General features: G+C 47.5%; 1 protein-coding gene across 4 annotated transcripts; it reads left to right on the top strand.

The window, feature by feature from the left end:
• The first annotated feature begins 1,102 nt into the window (after window positions 1-1,102).
• Window positions 1,103-21,172, top strand: CCSAP (centriole, cilia and spindle associated protein). 4 transcript variants are annotated; one of them, XR_016388009.1, is made up of 4 exons: window positions 1,103-1,617; window positions 13,501-13,769; window positions 14,259-15,265; window positions 15,386-15,422. XR_016388009.1 is itself a non-coding variant. In XM_022553231.2 (4 exons), the coding sequence occupies exons 1-3, from the start codon at window positions 1,236-1,238 to the stop codon at window positions 15,258-15,260; spliced, it is 732 nt and encodes a 243-aa protein (XP_022408939.1). In that variant the 5' UTR covers window positions 1,103-1,235; the 3' UTR covers window positions 15,261-15,265; window positions 15,386-15,481. The 4 variants fall into 4 exon arrangements, 3 of the variants coding, with proteins under 3 accessions (XP_022408939.1, XP_022408937.1, XP_022408938.1); XM_022553231.2 differs by having other exon boundaries at window positions 15,180-15,265; window positions 15,386-15,481; XM_022553229.3 differs by having other exon boundaries at window positions 14,259-15,481.
• Window positions 21,173-23,084: the final 1,912 nt, after the last annotated feature.

Here is a 23,084-nt window from a genome sequence, read left to right as displayed (position 1 = left end):
TAATGTATCCAGGCTCCTTTTAATAAAGGGTGAGAATCTGCATGGGGCCACGTTGGAAACTGTTAACAACCAGAGCAACGTTGTATACTTAGCACAACGCAACTGAGTCAGCCAAGGTTTTCTGTGAAAACGAGTCTCTGAGAGGGTGGCTTGGCAGTTTGAGTCAATAGCTTCAAACACGTTCGGGGTGTAGACGAGAAAGGAGTTGTACCAAAGCGTTGAAAAGGGGTTAAAGCCAGAGTAACAGGTGTTGTGAACAGAGAGAAGGAAGCAAGAGCCAAAGTGCGGACTTGGGGTTGTTTCTGGGGAGCGCGACCGGCGCTGGTGTCGGGAAGAGAACACAGAACGTCGCGGGCTGGGGGGGCGGCCTCGTTCCCGGATGCGTCCTGCGGCGTTAGGGGACCGGGCCAGCCGAGTCGCCCGCGTCCCCGCGCGCAGCGCCGAAGCCGCCGCCCACACCGAGCGGGGCGGGGGCCGGGGCCCGGGGCCCGGGGCCTGGGAACGCGCGCGGTAGGCATCTGCTCCTGGGACTGAGGCGGCGTTTTGCCCTCCCGGCTGCTGCGGGAGCGCGGGCCGCCGCGCCGGCGGCGACATCTTGCTCAGCAGGAAAGCGCGGGGAGAGCGGGCGGCTCCGGGCTGCTGCGCCACACGCGCAGAGGACCGGCCGGCGCCGCGGGGCCGGGGGCGCACGGAGGAGGTAAGCGGGTCCGACCCTCCCGCCCGCACGCCGCGCTCGGAGGGCTCTCCTGGGACCGCGAGGCCGCCCGGCTCCCCGCGCCCACGCCTCCTTCGCCTCCCTCCTCCACCGCCCATCCGCGGGCTCCCGCGGCTTCTGGCTTCTGAGCTCCGGAGCCGCCCTCCCGGCTGACCCCCCCCCCCACCCCCACGCCCCGCAGCCGCTGCCGCTCGGCCCCCACCCCCGCCGGGGCCGCGCGCCCAGGTCCCCTCCCCTCCCCCTCCCCCTCCCCTCCCCCTCCCCGGACAGGCCGCGCGCTCCCTCCGCCCCTCGCCCCGCCCATCGCCCCGTCCCGCCCCCGCCGTGCCCGCCCCCGCGCCCCGCCCTCGCCCTTGCTCCCGGCCCCACGTCCCGCCCCGTGCGGGCGGGGCTCCGGGTTTAAACGTCGCGGCGGGCCGGGCGAGTGGAGGGGCGGGGCGCGCCTCTGTGTCGTGCCGCGGGTTCCGTAGGCGACAGCGCGGCGCGGAACGGCGGGCACTCGGGGCCGGCGGGAGGCACCATGTCCCCGGGGAGCGGCGTGAAGAGCGAGTACATGAAGCGCTACCAGGAGCCGCGCTGGGACGAGTACGGGCCGTGCTACCGCGCGCTGCTCCACTACCGCTTGGGCCGCCGGCTGCTGGAGCAGGCGCACGCGCCCTGGCTGTGGGACGACTGGGGCCCGGCCTGCGCCTCGGACGACTCGGCGTCGTCGGCGTCCTCGGGCGCCGGGGCCCCCGCGCCCCAGTGCGCCCCGGCCTCGCCGCCGCCGCCCGTGGAGCCAGCGGCGCGCGAGGAGCCGGAGCAGCGGGCGCGCGCGGCCCCGGAGGAGGAGCGGGGCGCGGAGGCCGCGGGGGACGCGGAGGCCAGGGACGCGGAGGCCGCGGAGGACTCGGCGCTGCCAGGTACCTGGCCGGGGAGGGCCCCGCTCGCGGGACTGGATTTGCTCTTGGGTCTCCTCTGAATCGCCCAGCTGTTTGTCGCAGCGCTCAGAGCAGGCGCTTCCTTGATTGTATTTAATCTAGGTATTTTGGGTAGGCGGAGAATGCGCCTCCCTTGACAAAATAATGAAGGTGGCTGCCCCGCCTCCGCCCTCCCACCCTTTATTCCGTGATGAGGTGGCTCTGGGTTGAGCCCAATGTGAACGCCTTTGACGTGTCCCTGGCGAAGTCCCCGGATCTTCATCCGCTGGCCTTGGTGGCCTCTGGACCACTGAACTCCCATCTGTTTATTTCTGAGCGCCCGTTTGTTTATGAGAGGCGCCCAGCTTTCATCAGATTCTCGAAGGTGACCGCCAGAGGTTAGGAACCACTGAGCTAAGCGCTCCGTCTTTTGAATGGGGCCGTTGTTTTCTGTGTTAACTCCCTGACCTCGCCGCGCTGTCCCTAAGGAATATTTTGCATTTGTTTACGCAGACTGTTGCGTAACTCCCGGCTGGTGGGAGATAATCATTGTAAGTGCCTGGCTCCCTCCGCTTCTCGCCACCCCTCCTCCGGCTGCTGCTGTGAGCGGGAGGAGAGGCAGCTGGAAAATGGCTCTTGGGGGCGGTGCATCTGCAGTTGCTGCCGGGGCCCCGCGCCTTCTCTCCTGCCCGGAGGAGCGCAGAGCTGGGGGAACTCTCGGCGTGTGAGGCGGGCTAGCTGGTCACTGGTGCTAGGGGCCAAGTTGAATGGATGCCCCAGATACATCCTGGAGGAACCCCCGGTTTCTTCCTGATACTCTAACGTGGGCCAGGCACCACCCGGCGTCGCTCAGTTTTAAAGAGGCTCTGGTGAGCAAAATAACTAAAACGTACTGAGAGCTTGTCATGCATCCAGTCACTGATCTTAGAATATGTATTTTCTCATTCAACGTTCAAAACAATTCTAAGAGATGGGACCACAGCTTTTATCTGAGTTTTATAGATGAAACTCAGGATACATGATCAGTGATTTTATTTTTGTTTGCCAAATTGCAAGTGGTACTCAGTCAGACTCTCATCCTAGCTTCTCTGTGAGATGCTGAGCAGGAGAGGAAATTGAGTCCTGTTATACTGTTTTCAGCTACTCTCAGTTCATCGCCGGTGGCAGAGCTGCCCCTCTATCCTCAGGTTACTTGTGAATTCCCACCCATTCCTAACCTTTGCTAGAAGTGCGCATAACAGAAGGTGGAGAGGGTAAGGGGGCACTGACCTACCAGCTCAGTTATGAGATGTGCTTTATCAGACTGAATGGGCTTTTCTCTCCCCGCCTCTCCCCCTTCATTGTTTGCAAAAGAGCTGTCAGCTATTTCCATGCGTATATAAATGCGGTTTTTAGACAGCACTGTAGTATGGATGGGGTCTGTGTTTGCAAGAGTTCGTGATTATTTTGATTTCCTTAGAGACACTAAATCCTCCCAGTGGCTAAGGTAGTTACTTTTTCTCTGCTAATATTTCTGGTTTAGGCATCCAGGAGAAGAAAGGATGTTTCTGCTTTCAGGACTCCCAATCCCAGGATCTTTTGGTTTGCTCATGCCTGTCACAGCCCCTGTCTATCCCTGTGAATGGCAGGATTGAAAGTCCTTGTTTTTCAGTGGACAGTTTCTGGAATGATGAGCACGCTTTTGAGTTTCTATAAAACGTAAGCGCTTAGCCCTTGTCTTTACTGAAGCCATGTGTGCGCACAGAATCGTGTAGCTCTATATGGCTGAGCACCGCTACAGCAGCTCCCCTCCCCACCTGCCTATTCCCTAGGCGGCCACTTCCCACTCCTCTGGTTTGCCTTGCTGTGTATTTCTGTTTCTCCAGGTAACATGGCTTTTATTGATACTTCTTGATCTTTTTCAGTTTTTAGCACCATCTGTTGGCTTTAATTCTTTTTAGTGATCTCCTAACCCATACACATGGCCTATCCCCACCCTCTCAGTACCGTCATCATAGAGTTTGTTAGATTCACAGTTAGTTCCTGTGGAAAGGTGGCTCACAGCTGCCCTATATTGTTTTTGCCGTGATTCCCTTTTCTTTCTTTTGCAACACCACGGACACATCAGGTTCACTGTCACCCTCCCCATCTTAAGACGTCCCTCCCGGGGCCTCTGACCTACTTTCATCTGGCCTGGTTGCATCTTGGGATGGCCCTTGGCCACCGCTGCAGGGCCTCCCTGGCTTCTCTCTTGGGTAGGACCCTCTGTTGTGTGGCTCTCACATGGTCTTCTTTCTTGGTTTACCCTCTCCTGACAAAGATTATCTTCTAGTACCTTCCTGAGAAAGAGTGTGTGAGAGGCTTAACTTTCTGAGACCTTGCATGTCAACCGATTCTACCCTCACTATTCAGTAGTTTGTGGCTGGGCATGAAAGTCTAGGTTAGAAGTAATTGTCTCTAAAAAATCTGGAGGCGTTGCTGTCCAGTGTTGGAACTTCTGATGTTGCCATTACACTTCCGTGTCATTCTTTGTTGATAACACGTTCCCCGCCTCGGAGGCTTTTCAGGTCTTCTCTTTGTCCTCTGTGTTCTGAAAAGTTTCCCCGATCCAGGCCTGTTTTCCTCCAATGTGCTTTCATGGGTCCTTGCAGTCAAACTCATGTTTTGTAATTCTGGGAAGTTTTCTTGAATTGTTTTCTCATTTCTATTTATTTTATTTTTTTTCTGTTCCTTTCTTTTTGAACTCCTTAGTTGGATGTCACACTTCACAAATGTGTCCTATAATTTTCTACCCCGGCCCCCATTCCATCTGTCTTTTTCTTCTGTTTTTCTGGGCAGTATTCTCAACCTCATCTTCCAACTCTTGGATTACATTTTTCATCTGTGGGATCCTATTTATTTTTTAATGTAAGAGCTGTTCAATTGTTTTCTAGGTTTTCCTCCCTCCCCTCCTTCCCTCCCTCTCTTTATTCCTCTTTAAAAAAAATAGTATTTTGTTCTTGATTCGTGCACATAGTATCCTCTCTTACCTTGCTGAGAATATCGCTAGGAGTTTTTTGTCCACTTTCTTCTTGCGTGTTTCTTCAGCACAGTCTGTTTCCCCTCCGTCTCCCTGCATTTGTTTCTTTTGCTTGTCATCCTGCATTTCCTGTTAGAAGCTTTTCTCAAATGTCTAATGATCCTTGGCTTCTCGTTCTTATTTAAGAAATGGGTATAAGAAGCTGTCGGGAAGTTCCCTGTGTGTAGGGGGTGTGGGTGGAGGTGCTCGTTCACTGCAAAGTCCCTTCTCTCCGTAGCAGCATGCTTCAAAGAGGGTCTAGAATGTCTCCAATTCCTTTCTTCATATTCCTTTTTAAATTAAATTTTATTTTCTAACCAGTTATACGTATGCATAATTTTTTAAAAATAGGCTTAAAATGAAAAAATAATCCTGACCCATCCACCAGCCATGCTCCTCGCTCCCTAGGGGCCTCCTTCCAACTCTCTACCTTTCGTTTCAGCATTGTGGGCAACACTCTTTTCATTCAGACTAATGTTGGCTTTTTTAGTTTAAACATTATATACTGACTTCCCGTCAGTATATTTATGATGATTTAGCTCGAGATCTTAGCTTGGCCATCCCCACCCCTAGACACACACCAGCACCTACTTTGTCCCACAGTGTTAACTATGTGACGGTTCCATTAAAGCACTATTCTGTGTTTGGATGACCGCGGCTATGTAAATGTTATTTGCAGGTAATCCATGTAGTACATGCCGATTACATTTTCTTGGTTATTATTTATGTTTTTCCTGGAGTTAATCATAGCTTTACTTTTATGTTTGTTTGTTTGTTTTTGGTACTCCCGTCACTCATTCAGCCTGAGTCTGGTAGTACTGTAAAACTTGTCATATGCCAAGCACATTAGGTGTTCTGTTCGTTTCATTATTTTCCTTGGAGACATTTTTGAGGAACCCTTGGTTCCCCTGTTTTAATTTAGACTTTATGCTGTCCAGACCTGACATAGCTGTCAAACTGAGGCTTCTCTTCACTGATTGCCTGAGGATTCCTTTTGCTCAACTCCTTTATGCGGCCCCATCTCACAAGTCTCAAGTCTCCCTTCCTTTTGGTGGAGAAATGTTGAAGGGGAGTAAGCATTTTGTCACCTTGCAGTCTGAAAATGCCTTTATCCAAGGGCTGGACTGCCATTTTGGCAAGATAGAGACTTCCTAGGTTAGAAATTTCAGTATTTGAAGGCATTATTATGTTGAACCCTAGGTTTAGGTCTTACTGTTGAGAAGTACCATGTTATTCTGATGCTTATTTTGTATACATGACCTCTTTTCTTTCCTTCTTTTTTCTTTGGGGAGGGAAGTTTTGGGACATTCTCTTCACCCTAGGTGCTCTAAAATTCTATGTGTCTGTCATTTTTCATTCATTGGGCTGACAACTTGGTGGGCCTTTTTAATCTGGAAACATTTCTTTTAGTCCCGTGATGTTTCCTAGTACTGTTTAAAATAATTTCCTCCACTCTATTCAGTTTTTCTTTCTATAATTATTTTTAGTTGGATGGTGTACTTCCTGGATCAAACCGCTAACATTTTTATTTAAAAATTTTTTGATTTTGGAATTTTTGGTTCTGTTTTCCAGAACTCTTTAATTTTATCTTCCAAATTTTGTATAGAAATGTTAAATTCTACCATTCTAGTTTTTAATTTCAAAGAGATTACTTTTACTTTTTTGTCCCAAGTGTTCTTTAAAAAATTTTTTTTAAATAGCATCCTATTCTCTCTGGATTTCTTTTAACTCCCCCCTCCCCCCACCCCAAAGCCATAAATATCCTTTGAGCGCTCTCTTATATTCCCAGCCTAGTCTTTTTCTCTATATTTTGGTCTCTTTCTTATTAAAGGATGTACTTGAATGCTTGCTCTTAGCCTGTCTGCCCATATTTAAGAGTGAGGCTTGAAGGGCTTTTCGGGAGCTGTGTTCCTGGGGGAGCTTGTGACCATAATTGCAGGAGGACCCTGCTGTTTCTCTGGTGGCTGCCAAGGTCAGTACCTGCCCGTTTCTCTAGTGTCAGCTTCTCAGTGCTCATCCAGCCTTCTGCCTGGGCGGGCACAAGCCTGGCTCTCAGCATCCGGCAGCAGAGTTGGGGGAAGGGAGGAGGGATCCCGTTCTTTACCACGTCATCCTGTTCTCAGGAAGGTGCCCCCTTACTTCCGCTGTGCCTGGTGCCCTCCAGTCGTCCCTCTCCAGGCTGTAAGGCACCTGCATTCTGGGGCGGGGGCAGGGCGGTCGCCTGGCCAGAGGAGCAGAGGAAGGACTGTTGGAGAAGTATGCATCGCTGCCCAACAGGATTACCCTGGAAACTAGTGCTTCAGACTCCAGTTCTCACTCTGTTGTTGCTCATGGTTTCTGTGGGTTGGAATTTGGCCCCAGGCACAGGACGTGCCTTGTCTCTGCTGCGTCGGACTGCGGCCGTCTGCTAGGATGCTTGCAGGTGACATCTTCAGGTGCCTGGCCCTCCTCGTCACATGCAGGCTGGCCTCCAAGGGCGAGCGTTCCCGAGAGAGAGCTGGGCACCTGCTGTATTGCCCTTTATGACTTATTGCCGGGAGCCACGTGGCACCTCTTTCACCCCATTCTCTGCTCATAAAAGTCTGCCCAGGTTCAAGGGGAAGCAGCATGGACCCTGGTTCTAAGCAGAAGCACATTCATATTACACTGTCAGAGGAACCCCTGGGGCACTGATTGATGCCGGACCTTTGGGAAGGCAGTCTGCCGCACTGGCCTTCTGGGGAGTCTGGTGCCTCGGTGCCAATTCCTGCGGGGCTGTGCTGTGTCCTGGGCCCTTCTCCTGCAGGGAGTCAGTAGCATCCTGCTCTTCCTGTGAGTCACTTCTATCTCTTCGTCACTTTCCATCTTCCAAAATTTGTCTGACGTCATCGCCTCCTTGCTCTTTGTCCTGTGGGTTTATACCTTTTTTCCTTCACTTTAGTGGGGTTTTGGGAGGAAGGGACTATATGCATGTGTCGCCAGTGCACATTTAGCCTGCTGACCCCATTTGCTCTATTTTTACTTATTTTTCACTTTCTTTATTAGTCTTAGAGGTTTGTGAATTCTGTTAATTTTTTTCCTAAACTAACCCTTGGCTATGTTGGTTTTCTTTATTATATGTTTATTAATTCACGATCTTTTTTCCTTACTCTAATTTTTTAATGCCTACTTTTTTTTTAGTTTTTTATTTTTTAATTTATTTATTTGTTTTGGCTGCATTGGGTCTTTGTTGCTGTATGCTGGCTTTCTCTAGTGGCGAGCAGGAGCTACTCTTCGCTGTGGTGTGTGGGCTTCTCATTCTGGTGGTTTCTCTTGTGGTGGGGCACGGGCTCTAGGCTCACGGGCTCAGCAGTTGTGGCTCGCGGGCTCTCGAGCGCAGGCTCAGTAGTTGTGGCGCATGGGCTCAGTTGCTCCACAGCATGTGGGATCTTCCCAGCCAGGACTCAAACCCATGTGCCCTGCATTGGCAGGCAGATTCTTCACCGCTGTGCCAACCAGGGAAGCCCCTAATGCTTATTTTTATAACATTTTAAGATGTATGCTTATCATTGACTTTTTTCCCCTGCCCCCCCTTTTTTTTGATATATTGATTTAAGGCTATACATTGCATTCTGATTACTGCTTTAGCTGTGTCATGTTTAATGAGGAAACTGTAGAAACATTTCTAATAGGAACAGGATTAAGAAAGAAATGCCCTCTATCACCATTTTTTTAATGGTTTTTTTTTTTAATTTTTAAAAATTGTGGTAGGGGCTTCCCTGGTGGCGCAGTGGTTGAGAGTCTGCCTGCCGATGCAGGGGATGCGGGTTCGTGCCCCGGTCCGGGAAGATCCCACGTGCCGTGGACCGGCTGGGCCCGTGAGCCATGGCCGCTGAGCCTGTGCGTCCAGAGCATGTGCTCCGCAACAGGACAGGCCACAACAGTGAGAGGACCGCATACCGCAAAAAAAAAAAAAAAAAAATTGTGGTAAAATACACACAACAGAGATTACCGTTTTAACCATTTTTAAGTGTATAGCTCAGTGGCATTGAGTACATTCACATTTTTGTGCAATTGTATGATTTGTTTTTGACCCATACATTATTTAGAAATGTTTTTAGGGGGAGGGATAAATTAGGAGCATGGAGTTAACAGATACAAACTACTATATATAAAACAGATAAGTGACAAGGATTTCCTGTATAGCACAGGGAACTATATTCAATACCTTGTAATAACCTGTAATGGAATACAATCTGGAAAAAAATATGTGTGTGTGTGTGTGTGTATATATATATATATGAATTACTTTGCTGTACACCTGAAACTAACACAATATTGTAAATCAACTATACTTCAATTAAAAAAATTTTTTTAATTTCAAAACTGGAGATTTAAAAAAGTGATTTATTTTTGTTGTTGTATCTAGCTTAATTACATGATAGTCAGAGGATACATTCTATATGATTTCAATTTTGTAAATGTATTAAGATTTGCTTTATGACCTTGCTTGGATAAGTAGATTTCTGTAAATGTTCCACATGTGCTTGACAAAATTGTATATTCTGCAGTTGTTGGGTGCAGTGTTCTGTATATACCCATTGGGTCAAATATGTTAATTCTGTTGTTCAAATAGTTTAAAAAGTCAATCTGTTCAATCAGACTTCCTGTGATGAGGGGCGGGTTCTCTGTCTGCAGCATCCAGCGTGGCAGCCACGAGCCACACGTGGGAATCGAGCACTTGAACTCTGATTGGTGTAACTGAGGAGCTGAGTATTTATTTTTACTTAATTTTAATTAATTTAAGCATATTTAATAGCCACATGTGGTTAATGGCTTTTGTATTGCACAGCATGGTCCTAAATCAAGACTGAGCTTATTTTTCAGTTACTGAGAAAAGGGGGTATTAGAATTTTTCACAGTAACTGGTGCTGACACCGTTTTGTCTGTCTGGAAATGTCTTTGTTTAAAACTTTGAATAGGATTTTGAAACATATACGTGTATACACTTATCTTGTACCAGGCAGTATTTCAAGAGGTTTTTTTTTTTTTTTGCGATACGCGGACCTCTCACTGTTGCGGCCTCTCCCGTTGCGGAGCACAGGCTCTGGATGCGCAGGCTTAGAGGCCATGGCTCACGGGCCCAGCCGCTCCGCGGCATGTGGGATCTTCCCAGACTGGGGAACGAACCCGTGTCCCCTGCATCGGCAGGCGGACTCCCAAGCACTGCGCCACCAGGGAAGCCCTCAAGAGTTTTATAAATATTAATTGTATAGTTGTAAGTTCTGTCTCTTCTGTGTTTCCCATCTTTTGTCTCCCGCTACAGATATCTTTGAGCTTGTTTTTTCTTTAAGTACAGAGCGTGAACACGGTTGTCTTATGGTCAGTGATCATCCCATTATTCCAAGTCTCTCGCTGCTGCTGGGCCTTCCTTCCTGTCTTGTCTCTTGTGTGCCTGGTCATCGTCCCAGGACACTCATCGTTGTGTCTGGAAGATTACCTGTAAGAATAATGTGAGGCCTGGGCTCTCCGGAGAGGGTTTTAGTTTCTCGTGTTGGCTGCTTGTGGACCCTGCTGTTTTTAGTGTCAGCCCTTTTGGTGCTCCGTGGTGAGGAGAGTTGGTCCATTACCTGCATTGGGGTCTCCCCACTCTTCACTCCGCAGCCTGCTGTGACCTGCTTCCCCCCCTCCCCCCGCCATGCTCCCCTACATCCCCCGTGAGACAGCCTGGCTGCCCAGTGCTGAGTCTTCCTTTAAAAAAAAAAACAAAAACGGAATACTTTATGTTTAATTGTGGTAAAACACACCTAACATAAAAGTTACCATCCTATTTTTTTTTTGTTGAGGTTTAGTTGATTCAAAATATTATATAAGTTTCAGGTGTACAACATAGTGATTCACAGTTTTAAAGGTTACGCTCAGTCTATAATTGTTACAAAGTGTCGGCTGTATTCCCTGTGCCCTGCAGTACACCCTTGCACATATTCATTTTGTACGCAGTAGCTGGTGCGTCGTAAGCCCCTGTCCCTAGAATGCCCGGTCTCTTTTCTTCTGCATCCTCCCGCCCTCTCTGTTGTATTTGGCCCTGTTCACTGCTCTCTCCTTTTCCTTTTTTTTTTTTTGCTGTACGCGGGCCTCTCACTGTCGTGGCCTCTCCCGTTGCGGAGCACAGGCTCTGGATGCGCAGGCTCAGCGGCCATGGCTCACGGGCCCAGCCGCTCTGTGGCACGTGGGGTCTTCCCGGACCGGGGCACGAACCCGCGTCCCCTGCATCGGCAGGCGGACTCTCAACCACTGCGCCACCAGGGAAGCCCCATCCTTTTCTGAGAGTCCTTCTCCGGCTTCTCTCCTGGAAGCTTTTCGACTTTGCTGGCTGTTCTCTCCCTGGCTCCCTGGCTGCTCCGTCTGCCAGCTCAGCCCCGGGGCCGCCCTCCGCCCCCTTTCCCCTCACTCCCACCGCCTACACCGCGTCCCCGCTGGGGGACCTGCACTCCGTCTGAGCCTCGGCCCCCATCCGCCTGCTCAGGACCCCCTCCGATTCCACGTTCTCGTCTCGGCCCCGGATTAAGGGTCCAGCTGCTGCCTTCTTGGTGGCTCCAGGGGCATCTCACACCCGAGGCGTCAAGCACCCTTTCCCCATCCTTTGGCGGCCTTCTGCTGGAGGACGGCATGACCAGCCGCTCCCAGCCCCTGAGGACGCAGACTCCTCTTTGCCTGCCAGCATCCTCGCGGTGTCCGTCGCCCGCTCCCCTGTCCATCTCGCCCTGTGCCGCTGGGCTCTCCGCACTGTGGTCTGATCGGTGTGCAGTTCACAGGTGCCCGGTGACTCTGAGCACCGGCCAGGTGTGGTGGGCGCCATTCTGGTCTTTCCCACCGCTCCGCCCCTGCCATCACTGTGGGTTACCCTCCCCTCCCCGGACTCTGCTATCTTTCCCTAGCTGTCCTTTCTGTCCCCACCACTCTGATCTAACCTGTCCTTCACGTTCGTTGCTAGAGACCTCATTCCCGAAATGAAAATAGGACCACATCATTTTTCAGCCTAAAATCCTTCAGTGATTCTTCTTCATTTTCAGGAAAAAATAAAACTTCTGAGTTTGGCACAGAAAGTCTTTTCTCCCCGCTGCTACCCGCCACCCCTGCCCCGTGCGTTCATCTCTAGGCTCTCTGTGTGCCTGTCATCTTGAACTATGTATATTCTTTCTTCTGTCCAGGCCGTTGAACAGGCCAGTCCCTCTTTCTGGAATTCACTTTCCTAACCTCTTCGTGGCTGGCTTTACCTTGTCCTTTGAACCAAATCATTATTGTCTTCTCTGGGCAGGCTCCCCACGTGGGTTAGAGGAAGAGAAGGAAGGGAAATGAATCGATGAAGATGATTTAGGTTGTTCCCATCTCTCTCAGTGTTTTGACTACACCAGCCTCCGTCCGCCTTCTACTCTCTGTTGTCTTGGTTCTGATGGGCTCTTTCCTCTTTTCCTACATCCAGGGACGAGAAGCGGACGAGGTGTGGACACATCACTCAGAGGAGTGTGTGTGAGTGATGGGTGGATTTGGGTTCTCGTGATACAGTGGAGGGCGGGCATCTCACCTCACCCCCAGGCAGCACAGGGCTGGGTTTATGGATATGGCGCACGGGGGTGCGAAGCACTGAGCCCCAGGGTCGGACGCAGGCTGTCTGCTCCCTAAAATGCTTAGCAATAAATGAAACAATTCGGTAGATCAGGGTCATTGCAGAAGACAGAAATGACGGTGATCTGTCAGGGTTCACACGTGTGCATTTTGTGTGAGGACCTCTACTTCCACGGGGACGTGGATGTCTGCAGGGAAGGATCCACTAAAGGGGTGAGGGACCCGGGTGTGTCCTAAAAGTGATGGGGTTTGGGAATAACAAGCTGGAAAATCATCACCTAGAGCCAAATTCTGGAGCCTCGGAAACGAGGGGTTTCCCACAGATGTGAACAAGGGGGTCTGTGAAGTGGAGCCTGGATGCACAAGGAGCTCTTGTTCGCACATAAGTTTAGTCTGAGATGAAACGCAGGTTCACTAGGGGTTTACACAAAGAATACAACCTTTACAAGATCATAAAGTGCTTATAAAAATAATGAATGGAAAGTCACGAAGGGTAAAAGGGAAATAGTTACGTTTTGGACTGTGTTCTTAGTATCTGAGTTCACCTCAGGCGGGCAGTCTATTCCCCACTGGAGTTTCCCCAGCCCCGCTGAGAGATTTAGGACTGTGTAGACCAGGGGCCCTGGTTCACGTCAAGAACAAGAGCCCCCTTCCCAGATGCTCACACTGGGGGCGCCCAGCTGTGTGTGTGTGTGTGTGTGTGTGTGTGTGTGTGTGTGTGTAGCTATGGAAACCCTCCCTATTGTGATGGAGGGCTTTTGAAACTAAGGAGCGTTTTCCATAATCATGGAGCTTCACAAAGAAATGCAGTCCTGGAGCTCCAGTTGAGTAATTTGAAGACGAACCTTTTGCAGCTGTTGAATGATTGTCACAGGTCCAGATCTGCCCCTGAAGCAAGACGATAAGATGATTGGACTTTTCCTGGGGAAAGCCATTAGGCCGAGCTGCTGTCTAGCTTTTAGTATTTAATTAAGATGCTTAATCTCAGAATGCGAGTGACCTGACAGTTGTAACTTTTGAATAGGCTCGGTTCAATCTTGGTGTATTTATTGTTGATGTTAAAATGGGATGGACTGAAAATTATTATACTAACGTGTTTCTGTCCTTCCGTTTTAAGTGAAACTTGTGAATTGAGCTATAAGTGAAAAAGTTACTGACTTTATTAAGCATTATGAATTTTTCATCCCAAATATTTAAATCATATGTAATTATATGTAAACCAGAATTTAAAGCATTCATCTTGTTTTATCTCCTTTTCCAAAAAGCACTGCCAGTGAAAGACATAAAAGAAAAACCTGAACGACAGATCAGGACCAGAGAGCCTGACAAATTACCCAGCAGTACCGAACCTCAGCCACCACCAAGTGCCTTACCTGCCAGAGGAAGTAGGAGAGCGGTCAAGAGTCCTCAAAGGTCATCAACTAAAATAAAAGAACCTAAGCACCCGTTTGCCCTTTATGGGTGGGGAGAAAAGCAGACGGATACAGGGAGCCAGAAAACTCACAACGTCTGTGCTTCTGCCCCCGTGCATGAGGTGGGTGCCAGCGAACGGGCTTCTCTGCTTTCCCCCTGCAGGATGGGGGATGGCCTCGTTTCTGTCATTGGCTGTCATACCCTGTGGTCACTGTGATGCTTTGGGACATGGTAGGTCTTAGGTGGCCCAAGGAAAGCCTAGAACTGGGCATCTGATTTGCAAACAGGATGCAGGATGTTAGCTGCCTGGAGGTCAGGGGGTTTTGCTGGTACCTGGAAGGGTTTACCGACACCGAGCCAGGCGGAGAAGTGCCAGGACTCGGGGTTCTCAAGTTCTTGGGGGGCCAGGAGGTGCAGCCGAGGGGCATGGGCAGGGCTGGCGGCTGCCCGTCTAGATTTGCCTCTGGCCTCCCGGGAGGCCCCTGCTCCATCAGCCTTGATAACTGGTATCCATCCCCTTGACCCCTTTGTTACTGTCTGTCTGTTAGATCACATCTCCTGCATTCTCGACATCTCTCTAGACTCTCGTTTTCTCTTTGGATTAAATTAGAGTGATTGCGTTTCCCCTGCTCATCCATCCCCCGGAGGTCTGGTTCTCCTCGGACTCAGCCCTGGAGTGTCCCTGTGTGAAGGCCTGAGGACACGGCAGATGAGGGGGCCTCACGTGTGGAGCCACAAAGCAATGACTGTGTTAGCACTAACACTGTCACTCCAGCCCAAAGCAAAGAGGGAATGAAAAGCAGCAGAAAGTTCAGGCTGTTTGAATTCTGGTTAAATACCAGGATCCACTGTTCACCGAACAGACTTCTGAGCCCTAGCAGATGGTGCCGTTTAGAGTGATATTTGAGACAACAGAGCTGTCCTCTGGCAACCCGGTGGGATTAAGTTGAACAGGGTTCATTAAACGTCTTAGCTGGTAAAATCCTTTGAGATTTGTTAGTATTTTGCTGTAAGACATTATTTATTTTGTAAGTATTTATTTTTTATTTTTTGGCTGCGTTGGGTCTTCGCTGCTGCGCGTGGGCTTTCTCCAGTTGCGGCGAGTGGGGGCTACTCTTCGTTGCAGTGCGCGGGCTTCTCATTGCAGTGGCTTCTCTTGTTGTGGAGCACGGGCTCTAGGCATGCGGGCGTCGGTAGTTGCGGTGCATGGGCTCAGTAGCTGTGGCTCACAGGCTCTAGAGCGCAGGCTCAGCGGCCATGGCTCACGGGCTTAGCTGCTCCGCGGCATGTGGGATCTTCCCAGACCAGGGCTCGAACCCGTGTCTCCTGCATTGGCAGGTGGATTCCTAACCACTGCGCCACCAGGGAAGTCCCTGTAAAACATTTAAATTCCTTCAATGGAATACTGACCCATGCTTAATGCTAAGGAGTCCCAGTAATATTCCAGAGCCAGTTTCTCGAGGCACCTGCAGATTAGTTGCTTACCATTTATATCTGAAATTTAGTCCGGTGGTCATTTTCCGTTGCCTAGTTTCTTTATTGCCGACGATGGGTAAGACAGAATCCAGGGCAGTGGCTCTTCTGGAGAAGCCTTTATACACAGAAGTCCTGAACATGGTGAGTCTGGCTTGCCTCTGCCCTGCTCCAGGTGACGTGGGGGAAGCTTCATTGTAAATGTTCTGGAAAATTAGCGCCAAAGCCACCTGAGTGAGTGTCTGTTTATTCTGACTCCCTTAGATTCATGAATCGGCGTTGCGAGCCAAGAGCAGAAGGCAGGTGGAGAAGAGGCGGCTGGCGGCTCAGAGGCAGCGGGCTCACTCTGCCGACGTGGACAAAAACAGGCGGGTCAAGCCTGCCTCGTCGGAGAACCCGTGGATGACGGAGTATATGAGATGCTACTCCGCCAGAGCTTGAGGGGAGGGACAGTTGCTCAGACAACCTCTTTTAAAAAGTGTAAATGAAAGAAAGGAAAAAACAAAACAAAAGAAACTGGACACAGGTTTAAGAAACCAACTGATTATGCAAGATTTTTCTTAGGGAATTTCCAAAGGATTGTCTCTTTTGATGAATCCTGGTCACCTACCTCAGCAGTAGGGTGACAGTTGAAAGCCATAGACATTTGGTTATTTATGAGAATTCCCTAAATCTTTGATACTCTTATAAGGGTTTTGTTTTAAAGCATCTTAATCTTTTAAGATACTGACACCAAATGCCTTTAAATGGCTTACAGATTCTTAACTTCAGTATCTTCCCTCAGTTTAGGTGGAGCCCATGTTGCTCCTGTTGTGAACGACTTCTGAGATTCCGTAGCTGGTAAGATCACGCCAGCTTGCGGCAGAAGACTCATTTTCCTTCTGTGTAGATTTCTTTGTGAAAGAATATCACGTTAAAAGTGAGTTTCAACGCTAGTACTGATTCCACGTATAGTGAAAGTAGAGCTTTGGTAGTTCCTAACAGTTCACTTTCTTTTGCATTTCAGTTCAGCACCACTTCACGTGGACCGTGATATTTAAGAATTATTGGGCTGGGTGAGGGTCATGTTTTCTCTTTAAATTGTCATCTAGGCACTTATTAATAGTTTAATAGTTCAGGTGCATTCCAGTACGCAAAGTACCAGTGCAGTGTGTTTAGAAGTAGTACTGGTTTCTTTTGAGTCAAAGACTGTCCCTTTTTATTGTGAGATTTTTTAAGAACGCATAATGGGTACCGTTCACTTGCTTGCAGTCTGGCCTTCTGACACACATGCGCTGTGGACCTTTGCCTCCTTTCTGATAGCTTGGCAGTGACATTTAGAATGTAACTGTCCTGCTCGTTGGGGATGGGGCCAGATTTTTAAGACACCCATTAGAGATGTGGACCACCCCTACTTTCTCCTCCATAGAACTCCCCAGTAGCAAAGCCTTGATGATGTACACCGTTCAGACTTTTGGTTGAAATACCTTCCTCCGAGGTTCCTAGCCGGTAGGTCTTGTGTAGGACCTAACGCGAGCGGACGCTGGCGTGTGCGTGGGCAGAGATGTGTGTAAACGAAGTGCTCCTTCTCTCTAGTACATTTGCTTTCGTGGTAGAAAGTGGTTTTGAGAAACACTGCTTTCCATCCAGGAGAGACAGGAACCTGCAGGAAGGATGAATGGTGAACTCCTCCTAGGAGAGAAGGAAGTACTTGGCCAGCTTAGCACGTGCAGATGTGAATGAAAATCTGGTGTTTGATGTGAGTTTGAGCATCTCCTTGACAGTTTTACTCTGGGTCTTTGAAGTATTACGGTCAGTTTTTAGAACACAAGCGTTTTATTCCATGTAAAGTCTTCACACGGTATCATCTTACATCACTGTATTAAGGTTTGCAAACTCATACTGAAAATCATGAGCTTTTTTTTTAAAAAAAAAAAAAACCTTTTAAAATATTTGCATTGTTTTTAGGTGAATACATCGTGAGCTCTCCCGGTCACTGCGATGTATATTTAGTACGAAGAAGGTCTGTGTGTTGTCCAAAACAACCTCGCTAGTGATTCTGGTGAATCTTGCTGTTATTATAGTCCTTAAACACTGCAGGTACCTGAAGATGAAATTCCTGTGGCGTCGTGATGGTGGAAACTGTAAAATCACTTCCTGCATGTTCAGTTTCAACCACTGGCTCTGGCGTTCCATTCCCGTTGCAGCTGACAATCTTAGGAAGAGGCCGAGGGGAGTAGCTCGGGTCCACACTGATGGACTGTCTTAGAAACCCGACCCTTCGAGGCTCTGAGCAAGCCAGACTCTCTCCTTTAGAAAACAGACTCATATTCAATGTGCTTACTTATTACCGCAAACTCCAGATGCAGATCTGGAAGAACCTAGAGGGCAATGCTGGCCAATTTTTCCCCATTTTTAAGTAGAGGACAAATGAATAAAATTTTTAAAGTACTTTTAATGTGCATGAACAATGAATGAGTCAATATGAAGTACTTGTGATTTCCCTTCCTATGTCCAAGTCATTAGTTGGTTAGGGTTTCTTTACTTTTCTCTCTCTTTAGGGGTAAAGATTGTCTTTTAAGCCTACAAAATTGGCCTCTCCCGTTGCAGAGCACAGGCTCCGGACGCGCAGGCTCAGCGGCCATGGCTCACGGGCCCAGCCGCTCCGTGGCATGTGGGATCCTCCCGGACCGGGGCACGAACCCGTGTCCCCTGCATCGGCAGGCGGACTCTCAACCACTGTGCCACCAGGAAAGCCCCCCAAATTTTTTAAGTTGTAACAATTTGATGTCCTTTTTCCTTCTCATTCTAGAAACTGATGTTGTGATCATGTTCCCATTTCTTTGGACAACTTATAAGACGTCAAGGTAGTTTAAAATGACCTATCATGTTGCAAAGTTTGAAACTGAGAATCCAGTGATATTTAAAATATAGAATAAAATAATTGCTACATAAGACTCTTTTTAAAATTTTGGTTTTAAGTTCTTAATTAAAACAATTTGCCATAAACATGTTTTCTGTGTTACTTTGATTAAAAGCAATAATAGAATATTGAGTAACACCTGAATGCCTCTACTGGACCCAGGTGAGTGAGGACTAAACAGGACTCTGTCCGTTTCCTTGCTTTTAAAACCTAAAAGATCGCTCTTATTTAGGAGGTGTCAAAATGCTTGCACTCCCCTACCGTCAGAAAATTTCCACGCACTTATATACATTTTTTCAAGTTTACTGAAAGTAAAATAGGGCATAGGTTATCTGAATTAACTTGTCGTGAGCACACGTTTGTGGTGCTTCTTATGAAGTAGCTTTGTCACTGATTCATCAAATGTAAATTGCTAGTAACCTGAAAGGTGTGTATACTGGGTCACATAAACTCAACCATCTGAACTGCACAAAAGAAAGGTGGCTTTTGAGTTCTAAGGCTGTGCTGGGCGTAAACTTTATCAACGGAAGGTTAGTACTTGATAAAGTGTTCAAACGTATTATTGGCAAAGAGGGAGAGAGGCCAAGCACATGTTAGAAGTAAAAACAACTTTCCTTGTTGACTCCTTCAGTAGAAAATAGTTTAGTGGATAGTTTTACATTTCACTGGACTAGATAAAAAATGGTGCTAATATTTACACAGTCTGATTCTGTAGTTGGTTTGGGATCAAACTGTCAATGCCTGACTTATAAGGTTCTTACTGTAGTCTTGTGATCAGCTAAATTATATTTAAAAAGTGATCCTAAAAGTGTGACCTTGTATTTGAAATGGATTTTGTACAATAGGATGAATAGGGAGCTCTTCAATGTAAGGTGTGTGCTTAATACCAAATTCTGTGCAAGGAGTGACGTCTAGGTTTTGGGTCCAGATTTGCTCCCTTCCAGCCTGCTAGTGTGAGAGGGGGAAAAGCGGCTCGTCTTATTACTTATTTCCATTTTGAAAGTCAGGACACCTGAGTGAAGACGGTAGAGGCCTCTTTTTGGATTTCTTTTATAATTAGCAAAACTGTGTTTAAGAACAGTCTCCCTGTGTTGTTATTGTATATTTATTTTGAGCACTGCGTTCACTTTAACATTCTGAAGAACAAAGGCTGGGCACTTACCATCACAAGGCTCAGGCAGTGGGAATTTGGGGCTGTGTTTTCTAAGAACTATGTATTGCTTTTCGCTTGTATTGAATATTGCAGTTACTTGGAAAAATGTGAATAAAGTTCATTAATGTTACAGGCTGAAACTTCTGTTTTGTGGAAAATAACTCTCATTAGCACATAAATGGTTGAAGAAAGTGGGTGATCACATTGACCCCTAAATGGATTTTTCATTAGATAAATGTTTAACAAGACACGTTAGATGCTTGCAGGAAAAGACACGTTCTGTGTATATACTTTGCGTTAAATGCCACATTTTCCCTCACACCTTCTTATTGTTTTGAAACTTACAAAAGCGATAGGGCATGGGTAAAGTCACTCAGAGAGAAGTTACAGAGTAAAAAGTGCAGGTCCCTTTCAGTACCACCCCCTCACCAAAATTCTACACCCCTCCTTAGAGGAAACCAGTGTTAAGTTTGGTGTGTAAACTTCCAGACCTTTTGTCCAGGCACTTGGAGGTACATACACACTTTCTCTTTTTTTTGTGCGCAAACATGGCATAATGTTATACACGTTCTGTAACTCCCCGGCTTTCCCCCACCTGCTCCCTTGTCCACACGTCCCCCCGTGGAGCTGACCCTGATTAGCCTACCAAGCACCCTTGAGACTGGCCTGACGGGCAGACCCCTCCTCGGGTCTCAGACTGACCACAAGATGGTGTACACATGGGGCAGGTCCAAATAGCACTGCCAGAGCTTTGAAGACTGAACTGACGTTGGAACCAACACCCACAGGACTTGGGGCCTGAGCCTAGATAGGTTGGTTACTTGCTAAAACAAAAATACCAGCATTCTCCACAGGACTTGGTCATGTCTCATCATGTAATATTCAGATGCCTAAGGTTCAATCCCAAGTTACTCAGCACATGAAAACCATGAAAATGGCTCTCATGGAAAAAGAAAATCAGTAGCTGCCCTCACAGGCTTGACGGAAGCTATTATGGAAAAGTTCAAACGAGAACTCACCCTCCTGAAATAAGCATCGAAATAGAAATTATCAGTAGAGAAACAGATGATAGGAGAACTAAATGAAAATATTAGAACTGAAAAATACTCCGACTGAAATTAAAAAAACCTTCCTGGATAGACTCAATAGAAGATTGAAGATGACAAAATAAAGACAATCAATACAAATCATCCAGTCTGAACAGAGAGAAAAAAGGGCTGAAGAAAAAGTTTCCGGGTTGTGTTATAGGAGTCCTAGAAGGATAAGAGGAAGAGTGTAGTGCTTTAAAAACGTGCAGAAATGATGGCTAAAAACCTCCCAAGTAAGCTGAGTGAAGCTGAAACAGGATAAACCAGGAAATCCAAGCCTAGATACATTGAAAACTGTTGAAAACTAACAGACATCTTGAAAGCAGCAAGAGAAAAATGAAAGATGACCTACAAGGGAACAACAATTCAAATGCCCATGCGTTTTTTCATCAGAAACTACGGAGGCCAGGAGGAAGTGGCACGTTTCTTAAAGTGCTGAAAGAAAAGAACTGTCAACTCAGAATTCTGTACCCAGTGAAATATCCCTCAGGAATGAGGGAGAAATAAGGATATACTCATGTGCAGGAAAACTAAGAATTGATAGCCAGGAGACCTTCTTTAAAGGAATAGTCAAAGGATGTGCTTCAGACAGAAGAGAAGTGATACCAAAAGGAAACTGGGAACATGGGGAATAGAACAGTAGTTCTAGAATTTGGTCTTTTGTTCTCGGTTCCTGAAACAGCTCCAGGGCCAGAAAGGTGAAAGGAGTGCCTTGTCATTTCATTCATAACAAGCCCCTTCCCAACACACCTTTTGAGATGACTTTTGGCCAGCCCCTAAGAATGGGGGCTGGTTGCCAGGGAAACCAACTGGGAGGAGAGGGTTGGAACTTTCAGTCCCATCCCTGACCTCTGGGGAGGACAGAGGGGCTGCAGATTGAGTCAATCACCAATGGCCAATGACTTAATTTAATCACTCACACCTATGTGATGAAGCCTCTGTAAAGCCCAGAAGGACGGGGTTCATAGAGATTCCAGGGTGGCAAACAGATGGAGATGTGAGGAAAGTGGTACCCACAGAGCATGTAAACTGCACTCTTTCCCTGTACCGTGCCCCATGCATCTCTTCCATCTGGCTGTTCTTGAGTTATATCCTCTATGATAAAGCAGTAATCCAGTAAGTAAACTGTTTTCCTCATTTCTGTGAGCTGCTCTAGCAAATTAATTGAACCCAAGGGAGGGGGTCCCGGGACCTTCTAATTTACAGCTGGTTGGTCAGAAGCACAGGTAACAACCTGGACCTGTGATTGGCGTCTGAAGTTGGGGCGGGGGGCAGTCTTGTGGGGCTGAGCCCTTAACCCGTGGGACCTGCCACTGTCTCCAGGTAGCAGCACTGAGCTGAACTGTAGGACACCCAGCTGGTGTCAAAGGACTGCTTGATGTGTGGGAAGCTCCCACTCACCTGGGGTCAGAGGTGGAAGAGTGCTGTCATGGAGGAGACACAGCAGTGGATTTTTCCTGAGAACCTAACAAGAGCTTCCAAACACAAGCGTCCGAGCCCACAGTGAATGAGTGGGAGCGCATGAGCGTTCCTAAAACCTGGCAGGCTCCTATGGGAAGCACGGCAGATATCACCCCTACAAAATGACAGAATGCAAGACCCACAAAGGGTTCTCTGCATGCACGGGGAAAGCCGCACTACGAAAGTAAACAGAGTGGCTATGGAGGGCAGATTAAGCTGATCTTCTGGGAAAAAGGCTAAAACTACAAAGAAGACTGTCCTGAGGCAAAATGCAATACATGAAGGAACATCTGACCCCGAAAGGAGAACTAGACAAATTTACAATTATAGTTAGAGACATCGACATGCCTATCGGTAACAGAACTAGTAGACAAAAGATTGGTGAAGACACAGAAGAGCTAAACAACATCATTAACCAAATCACTGACATTTATAGAACACTCCCCAGCAAAAGCAGAACACAAAATTTTCATGTTCACATGGAACATTCATCAAGACAGTTCAGATCCTGGTTATTAAAATAACCTAAAATTTAAAATCATACAAAGTATGTTTCTGACTATAATGGAATTAAACTAGAAATCAGTAAAGATAGGAAAATCTCAAATCAGTCAGAAATTAACCTGCTCATAAATAATCCACCAAAAAGATGGTCTCAAGAGGAATTAGAAGATACTTTAAATGGAAGAAAAATGCAATTACAATATATTAAAATTTGTGGGCACAGTTAAAGGAAGTAGTACTTAGAAGGAATTTATAGCATTGAGAGCTTATATTAGGAAAGCAGGCCTCAGATCAATAAGCTTCCATCTTAAGAGACAAAAGTAAGCCCACATCTTCCAGAATGAAGGAAAGAGAGCAGAAATCAATAAAATTGATAACAAAAGCAAATGAAACCAAAAGCTGGTTCTTTGAAAAGATTAGTAAAATTGATAAGCCTCTAGCAAGCTTGACAAAAAAGAACAAGCCGTACTGTTAGCAATATCAGGAATAAAACGTGATTATCTGAATTTGCATTTCACTGACTATTAGTGAGGGTTACCTTCTTTTTCATGTTGATCAATCATCTATTTCTTTGATGAATGGCCTATTTATGTGCTTTGCCAAGCTTAAAATTATTTTGGGAAAACTAGAAAAGCACACTGCCTTTCCCCCACCCCCACCCCGCAGTGGGTATCTGTCTGTTTAACTAGCTAGGATCTCTGTATTATCTATCTGACCCCAATCTTGTGTCAAACGTGTTGCAAATGCTTTGTCATAGCCCGTTGCTGACTGTATGCTTTCTTTTGTATAGAAAATGCTAATTTGCAGAGTCAAACCTCAAACCCTTTCTTTATGGGGTATTTTGAGTCACCTACA

This window comes from Delphinapterus leucas, chromosome 16 (genome assembly GCF_059928025.1).
Source record: "Delphinapterus leucas isolate spDelLeu-1000000601 "Yukka" chromosome 16, BTC_Dleu_Yukka2, whole genome shotgun sequence".
NCBI lineage: Eukaryota > Metazoa > Chordata > Mammalia > Artiodactyla > Monodontidae > Delphinapterus > Delphinapterus leucas.
Note: the sequence above shows the minus strand (reverse complement) of the source record. Positions and strands in the feature narration are given on the sequence as shown.